Raw genomic sequence first — 18,053 nt, forward strand, 5'->3', positions numbered from 1 at the left:
TTCCCCTTAAAGCTCGCCGCTTGCTTGACCTAAACTCAGAAAAGATTCATGGCCAGGGCTAAATGTTTGGCTATCCAAAATGACATTTAAAAGTAATGCACACAGATTTGAGCCCTGAAAATGTCCTCTACCCTAACCCATTAGAAATATTTCTAAAATGTATCAGTAGCTAGGGGGGTCCCCTGCCCTTCCCAACTATTGTGCAAGGAGAGGGAAAGGGCATTTGTTAGCCACCTCTATTATCTATCCACTCAATCACACTTAAAGGGTGTTCTTTTGGTCTTCCTGGCTAAGCTCCTACTGGGCAAGAAGCCAGTAAGTGGGACCAAGCCATGCTCCCCCTTTGAGGATCTGCCTTAGCTGATTGAGTAGTTCTAAGTCAGCCAAGGGAAATGACAGTCTGTCAGAATGAAAGGCGTGCATGTGATGAACTTGAAGGTTGCCGTGGAAGACCCCAAGGGCACCACCTTTGACTAGAGCATCTTGGATTCTCTCTGTGTGTGAGACCTGTAACAAAGGGAGACCTGCACTAGCGTTTGGTGCTTCTATTCCAATTAGCAGTATTCCAGCCTCCCTTTAGTCTTTCTTTCAAGGAACCTTATGACTGACCAAAAGAAAACTGGGCTCTAAGTCTTCCCATTTGGAGAGGAGCCCTTGCCCTTGTTACTGAGTTCTTGGCTTATTCAAGAGCATGCTTGGTCATCCCTGGGAATTCAGACATAAATCACCCATGATTATGTGATCGCTCTTCTAAGCCTTGGCAGATCTCCTCCTGAAAGGCCCTCTCAGGGAGACCTTCAGACATTTAGGTGAAGCCCCCAAAGTCTGGAGAATGGGCAGAAAACATGCACCTTTAGGCCAGAAGGTAATTTTGTGAGTCTGGGGAAGCTGGTGGGTTCTGTGGAATATTTACATATTGTGCAACCATGTTCCTCTTGGATTAGGGTAATACCTCTGGCAGCCACAGAGCCTGTAGACTTTCCAGCTAGAATTTGCCAAAGGTCTGGTGCTAAAACAGAGATCTAGAATGCCTCCTCTCTTAACGCAGTATTTCCTTTTCTAGCTAGTAATTATTTGTTCTTGAAAAAACACACAGTGGAATTTTTTAAAGCAAAATAGGATAGATTTGGTTAACAGACAAGTGAAAAATAAATTAATAAAAATTGAGGAAAGAGATTTGCATACTGTCCCGAATTGGACACTCTTGTTCCCTGGAGAAGCTATGTGTAACAATAACGAAAACTTATACTGCCATTTCAAAGGAAATATTTATTTGTCTATTAAAGTAGTAGTGATTTTAGCTTCTGCAGATGTTTACTTTATTTTCCATTACTGATGTGCAACAAACGAAGAGCAAGCATAACAGGAGAAACATATGCTAATATACAGAGCTGTTAAATAATTTTTTAAATCCTATCTTCCACTTAGAGATCAACAGCATGCATCACAAACAGTCCCTCTCTCTGTCATTGATAAAATTATACTTGGCTAAGGGATTTGGACACATTCCAGTTAATACAATTAAAGAATTGAGCTGCAAAGAAATCATTTTATTGAATACCTTAATTGTGGCTATTCTCCAAAGGAGAGTTTTCTGTTGAAAATATTTTAGTAATAAATGTGTAATAAAAATTAGAGAGTTTATTTTTAGAGTCAACAGTAATGGCAGTCCTCTGTTTTGAAAACGTAGATTTGCAGATATCTCTGGTCCTATTCAATGAGATAGTGAACGTTGTTTACTTGTTAGAATTCTTTGATTTACTCATTTCAGTTTTTAAATCCATTTATTTGTTTGCTTCATTGCAGAATGTTTCTCTAGCCCAAGCTACTTGAGAATATTTTTCATCATCTTCATAGTTACATTCTTGATTGGGTTGCTTAAAGTCCTTATCATTAGACAGGTGATACTACAATGGAATAGTAATAAAATTAAGTCCTCAGCAGATTACAGAGTGTCAGCCTCAAAAAAGGTCAGTGAATTCTAAAAAAGAATTACTATCAATATGTCATTGTCTACTTCCAATATGTAGGCCCTTATTGATGGTAATATTTCTTCTCCATCAAGGACAAGTTGATTCTGCAAAGTGTTTGCACAAGAGCAGTAACTTACCGACGTGAGAAACCTGAAGAAATAAAAATGGATATCAGCAAATTAAATGCTCATGAAACGTTCAGGTGCAACTTTTAAAAGATAAAAAGTACTTTATAGGAAACTGAACTTTTAGTATTGCTCCTAAAAATTATAATTTTAGAAGTCACAGGAGGAGACAAATTGTTCCAGATCATGCTGATTGCTGGTTGTCCACTCAAATGAAGACTGACAAGCATCCTCATCACCATGTGACTCATATCGCTGCTGAATTTTTCAGAGAAAAATGTGTCTTACTACTGTTTGAGACTAGTGTCATTGTAGCACTTTACTGTAATATATAACTTATTTAGATCAGCATAGAATGTAGATCATCTGAAGAGCACTGATTACACTTTACAGGTACCTGCTATTCCTATGCTTCCCAGAGAGAGACAAGGCTGTGAGATAGTTTCGGCATTGTGTCACTACAAGGGTATAATAAACCCTGCACTGAACATTTGGATGAAAAAAATAATAATGCAGTTATACTAATGTTGCCAAACACTTAAACAATTGGCAGTGAACAGACAAGAACAGCTAAACGAATAATGGCTAGTGTTTCACTCATTCAAGAGGTGAACAGATAAAATGTTAATCTTGAGGGATATTGCTTTTGAAACTGTGTAGTTTGATGCATGTGTGTTTATGTTTTCTTCTTTTTACAAGATGGATACTAATTCCAACATTCTCTCCTCTTTGCCTTTATATTTTGGTTTTCTTTCTTACAGGATAAGTTTATATATGTCATAGATGACTGGATTAAATAAGTGCTAAGTTACTACTGCCATAAAAACCTGATAATACAATGTCACTTTATTAGAATACTGGCTTTAAAAGCTGAATATTTAATAAGGGACACTGTAAAGTAACATCAAAATCTGAACAGCTTCGTTGTTTGCAGATGTAGAGTTTTATATCTTCTTATCTGGTAAACTGGATAGATTCTTCACCACTTCATTTATCTAATCATCAGGTTGAAATTCACAAGATATTTAGAAACTCTGCCTCAAACAAAGTGCCACAGTTTTTAATGATTTTTCTTAGATATTTACTCCAAGCTGATATTAGCATTTCTTACATTAAAAGCTATATTATTTTTGCCCTTCAATAAAGCCTAAGGACGTTCTTTCCCTGAATCACCTCAACTCCACTCACCAGAATTCTAAAAGTATACAATTGGAGGAAGATAGACAATATCTTAGAAATAAGCTAATTCACCCTTTTAGTCAGTCAGGGAACCGAGGCTCAGAAAGTTTAAATGATTTCTCAAAAACCACCCAAGTGATTAAGCGGCAACATTCGAAGAGAACTTCTATCTTCTTACCAGGTCAGTGTTCATTGCACAATATCATGCTACCTCTTAAATCTTTAAAATGTTCAATTGGCAAGTATTTTTAAATGTGTTTTACTCAAGTCTTAAGTATATGGGCATGAGAAAATTACAAAGCAAAGCAGAAAAGAGTAATTCAAACTGAAATGTCCATGATTGGCTTCCAGTCTTTCCTGCTAATTAGCTTCCAAGAGACTTCAGCATGGCCTAACTTCAGGGAAACCCAGTCATACCATAGCCTGTGTGAACAGTGCCCCCTGGAGTTGTGTGGTGTTCAGCCCAAGAGCTTGATACTACAGAGGCCATGAACATTATCTTCCCCAATGGAAACTTCTTCACAATTACCATATCCCTATAGACATACTCAGTCTGATTTTATTGACTAGAAGCCCAACAGTCCTGTGTGCAGTACAGAGCTTTGCCTATGATAAAAAAAGGAATTTATTTAAAACATCTTTTTATAATTATCTTCTCAGATTTGTTGTCTTCCAGCACTTGAGTTGATCAAATTACTAGATATTTGCATTTCAATGAAAACTAACCCCCACTCCATATTCTACCATAAAGAGGATTTAAAAACATATAATAAGTTGTTCTGGAGCCAACAAACACAGCAGCTCCATTAGCCGTCCCCTACAGAGAAGCAATTATGACGCTAAGTTGAACTGTATTTCCTTCCCCAAATGAGAGATTGGGGACATTAATATAATTCAGTATGGTGACTCACTTGTGTAAAATACTTTTAATCACCAAGGATAATTTAAAAATCATATTTTTCGGCTTGCCTGTCACATACAGCATCCTTTTTTAAAGGAAAATAAATGGTAGACAGCCCCTCAAAAGGGAAAAGTAAAAAATATCCATTCATTAAAATGTTGACATTTTAAAAAGTGAACATTACAATGTTCATAAACTAATTTCCATGTGGTATGAATTATCCAAAAGAGCATAATAAAACGAAACCCTTAAAAATCAAGGATTTATATTTTTACACTCTGACTAGTTTGCACTAATTGATAACAGACCAAGGCTGTTATCTTAGCAAGGGACAAACTTCCTGATAGGCAGTTCAATGCTAGATGATGATTGTAGTTATGTTTGTGATGTCTTGTTCTTTCTTTTTTTACTTAAAGGTCTAATTCTTAAACATTTTAGAGCTTATATTTTACTTGAATAATTGATTTTTTCCTGTATAATGGCTTGTGAGAAAAGAATTAATGTTTGACTAGCTAGAATTAATTAAAAGGTAAGGGAGAACAGGGTATTCTTAGATTAAATAATTTATGTAAATAGAACCTATTTTCAACTAATATGACCACAGGAGCCTTTTGAGATTCACTGATATTAAACACAAGTAAAGAAATTTTAAATAGTTAACAAAGTTAAGAACTTGAACACTTTTTGGTACGACAGTATTTCTGTGCCCTAAAGTATTGTAATGATTTAGAAATGTGCCATATATACACTACAATATAACTCCATGCATTTTATTTCTCTGGGGACATCTCTACACTGCAGTGTACATGGATTTACAAGCATTTTAATATCTTTTTTGGAAATTTATTAATATTTATGAAGTCATAGGTATTCTCTGCAAGACTCAAAAATTCACTAAAAATCTTACTATGTTCTAAATGTTCAATTTAGCTTTGGTTTATAAAGATTTAAAAAGTCTAAAGTTAAACAGAATAGATTTCTCTGGAGACAAATTTTTTAAAACTCAAAATTAGTGGATACATCAGATGTAAGACTTCACTAAAGAATAAATTCCAAGTATTTTTAAAATATATACTTAATCTTCATTGAAGATATTCATATGTAATGACAACAGGCATCCATGAGACACTGAAATATGATTATGATAGACTCTGAAAACTTTTCTCCATAGAATTATATTCCTCCTGGTACCTGGCATAGTAAATGAGACTCAGTGGCTTTTCCTTCCTTTCTTTACTCTTTTTTCCACTCACTTCTCCTAAGAGATTGCCCTAAAACTTCAAGCTCAAAAATCCTAATTGTGAAAAATAAATGTAATGATATAATGAAGTTCTTCATTTTCAAACATCTCAATGATTTTAAAACTCATTTGATTCTATGCACCTGAAGAAAGACAGACTCATTAAAAACTAAGAATTTTAAATTTTTACCACTGTTTGAGCTTTTCACTTTTAAAGGATTTGAGATCTATATATTTTAATAAAAGTATCAAGTGAAATATAGCTACTTGAGAGTTCAATCATGTGCATATTGTATTGTTCTATTTACTCTTAACATTTAAGTTAGAACTATCCTTATCTATAGTGAACTTAAGAACTCCATTTCATGCAATTCAAACTGATATATATTTTCAAAGAAACTAGCGTTCTTTCAGATCACTTCCCTTTTCTTTTATAATTCCTCTATGGCAAATTTATTATGGGTAATTGATTATACATATTTATATATCATTGATTCTAAGACATCCACTTTTTCAATTTAATATCTCTGAAATTGTGATGTATCTTGCAATCGTTGGCATCTTAGATGCAGTGTTTAAGGTTGTGCTTGAGTAAATATTACACTAATTCATCTTTAACCAAATGTTCAAGGGTATAGGGACATTCCTTTTCTTATAAATATTTGAGAACCCATATATGATAACATAGGAAGCCAATTTTCAGTATAACTGAATCACATACAACTCAACATGGAGACTAACTGTCTGATTTAAGCTCAGATCCTGCAGACCTTTAGGTTGTAAAAGCTCTTTCAACCTCTTGTTTATACTTCATGCTAGGTTTCTCCCAGTTTCATTAACAAATTTTTATTCTTTCTATTCCTTTCTAAGGAATACTTTCATATGATCATCTCATTTTCACACAGAATGAACTGGAAAAATATTACATGAAACCATCATAATTAGATTTTGCAGCATCTTGTATGTCTTCTGTCAATGACAGGAGAAAAATATGATACAACCAATCAGTGCCGTGGGAAAAATACTTGCCTTTCTAGTCCTCCTATTTTTTTAATTCTTCTTTACCATTTCTGTTCTTTTGTTTGATTTTTTCCTTGGCTCTGATAAATTTACCTTCAAGCCCATGTAATGACTGTCATAAAACTGCATATTTAAGTTATTTGAATTATATGAAACAATTGTTTAGCTATCTTGGCAGCTGTTAACGAAATACCTGAGAGTAATAACACTACTCCTTTATCTACCTGGAATACTTTCCCATATAAAATTTATCTTTGTAAACTAACTCTATTAATCAGGTTTCTAATCTCTACAACCTACTTCAGTTAAAATTATCTTATCCAACAATAGTTTAAAAAAAAAACACTGCAGTCATCAAGGATGGAAAATGTGTGTGTCGTGTAAAGAACTTTTGCTAACTTTACACTGTACCATGGATAAATGTGATTTTGATAAGTATTCTACACAATGACAAGTATGGTACATAGATTTTATTAAGAATATTGAATATAAAATATTTTAATTCTAAATTATAAGAAAATATAAATTTGCACATATTAATATAGTAATTCATTTTGTGTATATTTAACATAACTTTAAAACTATTTTGCATTTACTAGCTACTTCATTTAAATTTTTTAAACCTCTATAAAAAAATTTTAGAAATGTTTTTAAATTATCAATAATATAACCTTATTTGTTTCATTTAACAAGTCTTGTTTTTGTAAAAATAATTAATATAGAATATTTTTAAATTAAAATATTTGAATACAAAGTAGCTCTAAAAAGGAAACAAATTCTCATCAAACAAGTTTCTTATTATTTCTGGCTTTGAATTATACATAAAGTTAAGTCACCTTAAATGACACAGAAAATTGGGGAATATGATAACTTTACATAATATACTATGAACCTGTTCATATAATTCTGATTGACTACTAACTTCTGTTTTATGTATTTATTAAAGAGCTGACACTGTAGTTTGTTGTGAGATGTTTATTTTTCTAACAGAGCTTATAACAGTTATGACAAGGCATTTAATTAATGCATCATTGTGTTTAAAAGTAGGTGTTAACCGATATGAAATTTTATGTTTTAAAATAAAAATGTAAAGATCTAAGAATGAACAGAATGCTTCTTTATTTACCATTGTGTGCTGCATGACCCTCAGAGCTGTAAGACAACAGCACACGTCACACAAGGAACTGTAATAACATCCATATTTTGTCACTGGTAAAGGACATTACATAATTCCAAAAAGCTACTACTTCTAGAAAATTGTAGGGCCAATGGTAAAGACGTGGGGCTATCCTAATTGCTGTATTTCCCTTTCAACAGCTGCCCAATGGTGGAAGCAGAAGGAATATCTTAATTACAAAGAACTGAAAACTTAGCTAAAAGATAAATCAGGCTTTTTCTACCAGCCAGAGACTTCTACCATCACCTTGATACAAATATACCATGTTCATAAACTTCAGTTGCACAATATGCTTGAGAGTCATATTTAAACAACCGAAATTTATGAAATACTCTTGTGTTGCAGTTTTTCTTTATTTAACTGAGGGAGAAAGTAAAGTAGGTGAGGGGACACATTAAAAGTTTAAGACATGTAGAAAGATTCCCTGTCTTTAAGGAGTTTTAATAGTTTGAAGGAAAAGTTATGTGTAGCACAACTATAGATAGAAGGGTTGCACTGTTGTGGTTTTTTTGGTGAGGAAGATTGGCCCTTGGCTAACATCTTTGCCAATCTTTCTCTTTTTGCTTGAGGAAGATTGTCGCTCAGCTGACATCTGTGCCAATTTTCCTCTATTTTCTATGTGGGATGCTGCCACAGCACCCAGGATCCAAATCAGAGAACCCTGGGCTGCCGAAGGTGAACATGAAAATTTAACCACTACACCACCAGGCCGGCCCACAAGGCTTTTACTTTTGAAAATTCATCCCAGTTGGGTTTGGGCTATATCTTTCAGGCTCAGAACCCTGATTTTGTTATGAGTGTCATTTGGCCCCATTCTTCCCTTCCCCCTTTAGTAATAGGACCTACCCCCTGAGTTTCAGCAGAGCACACACCTGAGACTACTCAGACTCCTTTGTAGCTAAATGTGGTTACAGGACTATGTTAGCCAATGGGATGGGAGAGGAAGTGATATGTACAACCCCAGGTCTCACTTCCTCTTTCCCTCTGTTTGTTGTCTGGGACAACTGGAGCATCTGTCTTGGAAAAGGAAACCCTGTGCTGAAATGGTTAGAGCTTCCCCCTCAGCTACTGGCTGCTCACCTCAAGACTGATACCTGGTAGAGAAACAATCCTTTTAGCTAAACCACAGCATTTGATGTTGTAGCAGATAATCTGTACTTTAACTAATGATGTATTCTTTATATAATTTGTCTCACTGACTCCTCAGCAATACTAAATACCATTTCCCTCAATTTTTTTCAAATAAGGAAATCAAAGCACAGAGAGGTTAAGAACCTTGTATAAATGTATACAGCTAGTAAGTGGCCAAGGCAGGATTCATACCCAAATCTGTTTTTCTCTCCATAATTGACTGGTGATATGTTTCATGAGGTTAGATTTTACTAGTTTAACTAGTTTTAGTAGTTTAACTACATCCCCATACCCCAAAAAGCAGGTATAACAAATAAAGTTGAGGAGCTGATACATGTGCATACATACTACACAGGAAGACGTGAACAGACCTTAAAAATGAAAAACAAAATACTAAGTGCACTCAGATACTGCAGTTAGACTAGACCAGGTCCATGGAGGATAGCATTTGGCCCTAAGCCTTGGAGGAAAGGTGAGTGTCACATGTGGAAAGGTGAGGTCAGGGAGAGTTAGGGAAATGGTAAAGCAGAAAAGAGCGGGGGTTCCATCGAACATTGAAATTTTGTTGAGATGCAGTATTGGATAATGAAAGGCAATAATCTACAGGTCCTAGGTTATGGAGAGCTTGATTTACAGGCTAAGCTGTTTGAACTTTGGTTACCAGGAAAAAGCAAGTCCTGAAGTTTCTTCACAGAAAAGTGATATTATTGGAATTATACATGGTTTGGCATATATTTACATAAACTAAATATAATTTTTAATTAAACATTAATTTTATACCCTCTAATACTAAATGTAAATACTATTTAATACTATTAAATGCTATTTAATACTAAATTTGAATTTCAAGTAAATTTTTAATATACAAAAGCAGAAAAAATTCAACTTCCTAATTGCTATCACTTTCACATGTAGGCATATTTTCATTTTATTTTTTTAGGTACTTAATAACTTTTATTGTGCAGATAATACACATTTATTAGAAAACATCCAAAAACAAGTAGACATTAAAATTAAATCTTACTCCAATCCAACCACCCAGAGTGGACTATTGCCATATACCTATTTGTAGCTAAGAAAGAAATATACTATAAATTGTCTGGTATAAAGATATTTTTGTTTTGTTTTTTTAAAGATCGGCACCTGAGCAAACAACTGTTGCCAATCTTCCTTTTTTTTTCTTTCTGCTTTTTCTCCCCAAGTTCCCCCAGTATATAGTTGTATATTTTAGTTGTGGGTCCTTCTAATTGTGAGGATATTTTTTTCCTCAAAAATACTTCAAACATCTTTCCATGTCAAGATTTAAACACTGTTTTAATAGGTAGATTTTATCCCATCTATGAATGTGCCACAATAATAGCTCTTATATTCATTGAGAAAAAGAATGAGCAGGATATACTATCAAATAAAAACACTGGTTAACAAATTCAGTATTCAACAAGAGGAGATTGGTTAAATACATTGTTTCTGAATGGGAGAGATTTGCATATTTACAAGGGCAGAGGAGAAGGAGGGAAATAGAGAGAAATATTTATGTTGGGAAGGTTTGGATTGGTCTAAGCTATAATAGGGGAAGTGTTTCAAACTGTGATAAACAGGAGTAAGTGAAATGAGCTTAGAGAATTTTCATGAGGAAGTAAAGATCTACACAAAAGCACAAGGCAAGGGAATATGAGCTACTGCTGCAAGGAAGATTTGAGAGAATTTAGGACTGGCTAGACCCGGGTGATAAGGAAAGAAGTTAGTTGAAGAGAATTCTAATGCCAAGTCTGAAAGCACTACAGATTTCTCTCCACATGGGATAAAATTTCCAATCTGGTCTCACAAACTACATTGTTCTTGACAATCCATGACTTTTAGACTAAATTCTAACTTCATCAAAATATTTGGCCACACAAAACTAAAGCTGTGAATTTTTAAACCATGTCAATGATCATGTTTTCAATATTATCAAAATAAACCTAACTGCAAGATAGGCAGCATCTCCTTTTAATCTAGTTATTTATATATGAATATTTTGATTATAATTAGAAGCAGTGGTGGGCTGCATGAGAAAAACAATGACATGTTGGATTTCAACTTGGCAATCCTTTGGCACTGATTTGGACCAGTGCATTATTTAGTACTTAGGGCTCTATGCTGTTTAGACTTCTTCCAGTGAATTGGTTTAAGGTCTAAAAAAATTCTCAGACTATAGTGGTAAGATGAAAACTCTTTCTTTATTGGGCTTTGTCATACTGTATGCTATTTTTCCATTGTTATGACTATAAAATACATTCTAACCATCATTAAAGTCATGAGAGAGAGTTATCCACTTAAGAAAATCTTAATTTGCCATTAACAACAATTTTTTTTCACATTTTCCTCCATTAAATTCAGGATAATCTATAAGTCCATGGTTCTCAAAGAGTCATCCCCAGACCAGCAGTGTCCCTGTCACACGAAAACTTGTTAGAAATGCAGATTTTTGGTCCCTAGTCCAAATCTTCTGAATCAGAAACTCTGGGAATGCAGTCCAGTAATCTGTGTTTTAACAAGCTCTGTAAGTAATTCTGAAATTATTGCCAAAGTTTGAGAACCATTTCCATGAAGAATGAAAACTAGCCTCAAGAGACCCTAAGCTATAGATTATGCTTACCAGTGCACCTAGGCCAGTGCCTGACACAATACTCAGTGCACATAATAAATAAGTGTTGAGTGAGTCAATAATGTTCTGTTTTCTCTGAGCCCCTCAGACCTGTCCCTAAGAAAAGACTGTGCTCAAAATTTGTCATTTGTTTTAGTTAAAATCAAAGTAATAAAATGATTGGTAAGTTGTTTAAAAAAGTAGGGTTGACTTCAATTACTTTTTATAATAAGCCTATCATCTCCAGTGTTTGTAGAGGCCTACAATAAATATTTTTATTATCCACAGCCAGTTCTCATTTTCCTATCACTGAAACCCTCTCTATCCTTCCCAAAAGCTAAATGCATGCAGGTTTGTGTGCACGTATGAAACAGTTGGTGGATCTCGACCAATGCCCTTATTAATAGGAAAATTCCTAACATCGTCCATGGAGTTCCACCTTGGTCAAAGGACAAAATCTTCTCTTCACATTCTCATATCCACCAAGGTATACAACTTCTCTCCCTCTCCTCTGTTCAGAGACACAGTGCCCAGGTCTGTTGGTTGTCTTCAGGGAATACAAGGGGGACAGCTATGCCAAGGACAGCTGGATGCATCATCCCTTCCATTCCACTCCCTGGTCACTAGAGTAGAAAATCTTTCTGCTCTCTCCTACTCTGAGGATCACATTTGTTTACTCTTCTTTTGTTTATTCTTCTTCTCTCAGGTCTAAATCATCCCTTTCTCCCTTGCCCCAGATCCAGTTTTATCTTACCTTGAAAAAAAAAAAAAAAGTAGCTCTACAGGCACGTATCCAAATTTGCCTCTAGAAAACTAAATTTTGCACTTATTTTTGTAGTATGTCTGCATTAGTGTGGGCTTGGAGAAGGGAATATAACCCTTATAATGCTAATGAATAGCAAGAGAAAGAAAATATATACATATGTGTATGTAAGGGTCAGGCAGACCCAAAGAATAAGAAATGGTACTGAGAACCTGATCTGTGACTCTGAATCCCTTGGGCCCTGCCCTGGAGGATATAAAGAGAGGGCAGAGATGGAAGGGAAAGGAGATTGTTAAAAAACATTTTTTGAGAGCTCCCTGTGTTGAGTCTCCACTCCACCACTCTTTCAGGATAGGGTGAGGGATATACTCTCTAACCTCTAGCCTAGTGGGGCTTCAAGGGAACCACTAGGAGCTCTGAAATGTATTCCCTACATTTGGGAGACAGAAAAGTCTGATGCCTGGCTCATGCCCGAAAAAGAGGCTTCATCATAGATAAGTGCTGATAACACATATGACTATGGCCTAGGTTCTATCTCCTCTCAGGAAAACTAAAGGGGATAAATGACTAGTACTAGGTATGTCTATCCTAACTCAAATGTCTATTGTCACTCTACAGGTTAGAGTATAATTTCAAACAGAATAAATGTGTCATTTTCTTTCCTTTCAAATACCAAAACAATATCAGACTCTTCTCAAGAATGACTTTGGATATAATTTACAACTCTCCTCTGACCAGAGAATCTTAAAAGAACAAAAGACATGTATTAAAACATTTCAAATAATACTGTTTATTATGTTTATTAAAATTAATTCGAATTTATGTTTTAGTGTATTTAAACTTTATGAGATTACATAAAAAATATTTACCTCAATCTACAGATTGATTTTGCAAATATTGGTTACTTTTCACTTGGCAATTTCCTAGCTTCCTTTTTTTGATTAAGAGCTTTTATTTTTTAAAATAGAAATACAGAATGTTTTTCAACATTTAAAATGACCACAGTGCTCTCCTTTGTCCTTGGATAAATGGTGAAAAGATCAATTATTAAGCTTTAAGATTTCATTAGCTTGTCCTCTGATGATATTGAGTTTATTTGAGTAAAAAAATATGTAGAACTCTTTGAGTCAAAATTGATGACTAGAATAACTATATATGTCATCTTTTAAATTTCTTCTATTATAACAGATAAATATGCAATTTAAGTTTCTTCCTAGCTCCTTAGTCCTTTAGTACGAATCAGCATACTTCTTAAACTCTATTCTGGTAATGGGTAGATAATGGCCTAATTAGTCAGTAATTATTTGAAAACAAGAGCAGAATAGAAGAAGAAACCCACACAATTCCAAAGAATTGGGGAGAAAATAAATGCATCCTTAAAAATAATGGTGAGTGAAGAAGGCATCAGTGAGTATGATGTGTGTGGGTGGTTCAAGAATAAAGGAGAGACAAATGAAGAAGAAAATGTCACAGCAGGAAAAATCACCACTTATCTATCAGCCCTTACACACACACACACAGACACACACACAACCACATACTCCCATACATATACTCTGTATGAGATATCACATTAGTCATGACACAGCTGCCCAGGACCCCTTTAGGACTTTTTTCCTCCTGTATAATTTATACACAATATAATATACAGATCTTAAGTTCACAATTTGATGAGTTTTGACAAACGTATACACCAACATAACCACCACACCATTTAAGGTATAGAACATTTCTGTCACTTCAGAAGGTTCATTATCCCCCTTTCCAATCTATCCCCTTCTATGATGGTTAATTTTATGTGTCAACTTAACTGGAACACAGTGCCTAGATATTTGGTCAAACATTATTCTGTATATTTAGTAAGGGCATTATGGTATGAGATTTACCTTTAAATCCGTGGACTTTGAGTATAGCAAATTGCCCTCCATAATGTGAGCAGGCCTCATCCAATCAGCTAAAGTCACAGCCAAACTAGTTTATTCTATCACTTAATAGAACAAAAGGCTGATCTTCCTTGAGCAAGAGGGAATTCTCCAGCAGACTGCCTGTGGGGCAATGCTGGCTCTTTGGACTTCATCTGCAACATCAGCTCTTCCTGGTTCTCCAGCAGACAGCAGATTGCTTTTGGACTCAAACTGCAACTCTTTCCTGAGTCTCTAGCACACTGGTCTCCCCAGTCAGATTTTTGACTTACCAAGCCTGCACAATTACATGAGCCAATTCCTTAAAATAAATCTTTTCCTATATATATATATATATATATATATATATATATATATATATATAGGAAAAAAAAATATATATATATATATAGGAAAAAAATATATATATATATACTATTGGTTCTGTTCCTCTGGAGAACCCAATACACCTCCCCTTTCATGCAATCACCAATTTTTCTTAACATAGCCAAACAGCTTTCTTACTTGTAATTCCCCTCAGAATTAGTAGCCCCTCACCTGACATTTACCCAAACCCAATCTTTTCAAAGCAATACTAAAGTATGGAAGCCAGCATAATATTTAAATAAATTACATTTGCTTTTTTTAAAGTCAGGTTTATTGTAGTATACTTTACCCCATAGAAAAATTCACTCTTTTCAGGTGGATCTCGATAAACACATGCATATCGTTGTATAACCACTACCACAATCAAGATACAGAATGTTTCCTTCACACACAGAAGTTTCCAGTGCCCCTTTATAGTCAATTCTCTCTATCTCCAGCCCCTGGCAACCACTAACCTGATTTCTGTCCCTATAGTCTGCTTTTTCTAGAGTGTTATACAAATGGAATTATACCGTATATAGCCTTTTGTGTATGGCTTCTTTCACTTAGCATAATACTTTTGAGATTCAACCACGTGGGCATGCATAAGTAATTCCTTTTTACTGCTGAATTGTAAGATTCTACTGTATGGATGTACCACAATTTGATGATCCACTCACTGGTTGAAAGGGCATTTGGACTATTTCTAGTTTTTGTGGTTATGAGTAAAATTGATACCAGCATTCTCATAAAGGCCTTAATGCAGAAATTTTTTTTTTATTTCTCTTATTTAAATACCTAGGAGCAGAATTCTTAGTTCAAAAGGTAAGTGTATGGCTAACTTTATTAGAAACTACCAAACTATTTTGCAAAGTTGGCTGTACCATTTTATATTCCCAGCTGCAATATATGAGTGTTCCAGCTGCTCTGCATTCTTGTTAAGACTTTGTAGTGTCAGGTTTTTAAAAGCCATTTAGTAGGTGTGTATTGCTCTATCTTTGTGGTTTTAATTTGTACTTCTCTAATGACTAAAGATGTGGAGCTTCTTTTCATGTGCTTCTTTGCTATTTGTGGCCAGCATCCAAGATGTCTCCAGAATGATCCCTACATACTGGTATTCACACCTCTATGTAGCTCCCTTCTAAATTTAATAGGGCTTTGTAAAAAGTAGGATATTGAGGAAATGATGGTATGTGACTTCCTAGGCTAAATCATAAAAGCTATTGCTAGTTCCGCCTTGCTCTCTCTTGGCTCACTCACTTTGAAGTAAGCCAGCTGACATGTAATGAGGACATTGGAAAAACTCTAGAGAGAGAACCATGTGGTGAAGAACTCAGGCCTCCTGACAATAGCTAGCACCAACTTACCAGTCTTGTGAGTGAGCCATTTTGAAGGCAGATACTCAAGCCCCAGTTAAGACTTCAGATGATTGCAGACCCAGCCAACGTCTTGGCTACAACTTCAAAGAAAGTCAGAACAATCCCAGTTAAGCTGCTCCTGATTACCTGACCTACAAAAACTATGAAATAAATGTTTGTCATTATTTTAAGCCATCAAATTAGTTAGTAAATTGTTAAGCAATAATAGATAACTAACACACCATTCATATCTTTTCTTTGGTACAATGTTTGTTCAAACTTTCAGTCTGTTTTTAAAAATGTGTTATTTGTCTTCTCATTATCAAGTTAAAAGAGTTCTTTGTAAACTTTGGGTATAAGTTCTTTATAAAATAGGTGTTCTTCAAATATTTTCTCCCAGCTTTTGGCTTGCTTTTTCATTTTCTTAACAGAATCTTTCAAGAGAAGAAATTTTATCTTTTGATGAAGTACAATTTGTCTATTTTTTCTTTTGTGGTTCATGCTTTTAATGTCATATCTAAGAACTCTTGCCTTAATGAAAAGTTGAAAGATTTTTTCCCTATGTTTTCTTCTAGAAATTTTATAAATTTAGGTTTTACTTTTAGATATATGACCCATTTTTGAGTTTTTTAAAATATGGTGTGAGTTTATTTTTTGAAAGTCTGATTGCTCCAGCATCATATCTTACGAAAGACTATTCTTTCTCCATTAAATAAACTCGGCACTTTTGAAAAAAAATCAATTGACTACATGTGTATGGTTCTATTTCTAGGCTCTATTCTATTTCATTGATTTATTGGTCTATCCTCATATCAATGTTGCATTGGCTTTATTAGTCTAGCTTTAGAACATAAATCTTGAAATCAGGTTAGATGGATTCTCCAACTTTGTCTTTCCTTGTCAAAATTTTTTTGGCTATTCTAAGTACTTTGCTTTACTACATACATTTTAAAATACGTTTTTTCTGTTTCTATAAAAAAGCCTGCTGAGGTTTTGATTAGGATTCTATTGAATATATAGATCAATTTGGGGAGAATTGGCATCTTAACAACCTTGACTCCTCTGGTCCATGAAGAAGACATATCTCTCCACTTATTTAGATGTTCTTTGATTTCTCTCATTAATGATTTATAGCTTTCAACATACAAATCTTACACATATTTTGTTTGATTTATCCCTAGGTATTTTATATTTTAACGCAATTTTAATGGTACTGTTTTATTAATTTCAATTTTTAATTTTCCATTGTCAGCATAGAGAAATACAATTGAATTTGTGTATTGACCTTTTATCCAGTGGCCTTGCTAAACTCACCTATTAGTTTCAGTAGATTTTTTGTAGACTTTTTTGGATTTTTGATTTAGATAATCATGTCACCTGTAAATAAAGATAATATTCGTTCTTTTCCAATCTGTACAGTTTTCTTTTTTTACCTTGATTTTTTTAATTGAGGTAATATTGGTTTATAACATTATATAAATTTCAGGCATACATCATTATATTTCAACTTCTGAATAGCCTACCTTGTGTTCACCACCAAAAGTCTAGTTTCCATTTGTCACGGTACAAATGTCCCCCTTTAAGGTTTTGCCCTTTCCTCACTCCTCTCCCCCTCTGGTAAGTACCAATCTGTTCACTGTATCTCTGTGTTTGTTTGTTATTGGTTTTTTTATAGTCGACATATGAATGAAATCATTAAAGAATCTCCATACTGTTTTCCATAGTGGCTGCACCAATTTACATACCCATCAGCAGTATACAAAGGTCCCCTTTTCTCCATCCTCTCTTCTTGTCCTTTACAAATAGCCATTCTGAGGGACATGAGGTGATATCTCATTGTGGTTTTGCTTTGCATTTCCCTAATAATTAGTGATGTTGAACACTTTTTCATGTGCCTGTTGGCCATCTGTATATCTTCTTCGGAAAAATGTCTGTTAATATCCTCTGCCCATTTTTTAATCGGGTTGTTTAGGTTTTTATCGTTGAGATGTATGAGTTCTTCATATATTATAGATATTAACCCTTTATCAGATATGTGATTTGCAAATATCTTTTCCCAATTTGTAGGTTGTCTTTTTGTTTTGTTGATGGTTTCTTTTGCCATGCAGAAGCTTTTTAGTTTGATGTAGTCCCATTTGTTTATTTTTGCTTTTGTTTCCCTTGCCTGAGGAGACATATCCAAAAAGATATTGCTAAGACCAGTGTCAAAAAGCTTACTACCTATATTTTCTTCTAAGAGTTTTATGGGTTCAAGTCTTACATTCGAGTGCTTTATTCATTTTCAGTTAATTTT

General features: G+C 34.4%; 1 protein-coding gene across 1 annotated transcript in view; it reads left to right on the forward strand.

The window, feature by feature from the left end:
- The window catches only part of ITGB8 (integrin subunit beta 8), a 78,927-nt gene extending 73,734 nt beyond the window's left edge, over positions 1-5,193 (forward strand). Inside the window, exons 13-14 of the mRNA XM_014830574.3 lie at positions 1,807-1,970; positions 2,066-5,193. Coding sequence (XP_014686060.1) covers positions 1,807-1,970; positions 2,066-2,188 — 287 coding nt within the window. The 3' untranslated portion in view covers positions 2,189-5,193. The remainder of the gene's footprint in view (positions 1-1,806; positions 1,971-2,065) is intronic.
- The last annotated feature ends 12,860 nt before the right edge of the window (positions 5,194-18,053 follow it).

This window comes from Equus asinus, chromosome 1 (assembly GCF_041296235.1).
Source record: "Equus asinus isolate D_3611 breed Donkey chromosome 1, EquAss-T2T_v2, whole genome shotgun sequence".
In the NCBI taxonomy this organism is placed as follows: Eukaryota; Metazoa; Chordata; class Mammalia; order Perissodactyla; family Equidae; genus Equus; species Equus asinus.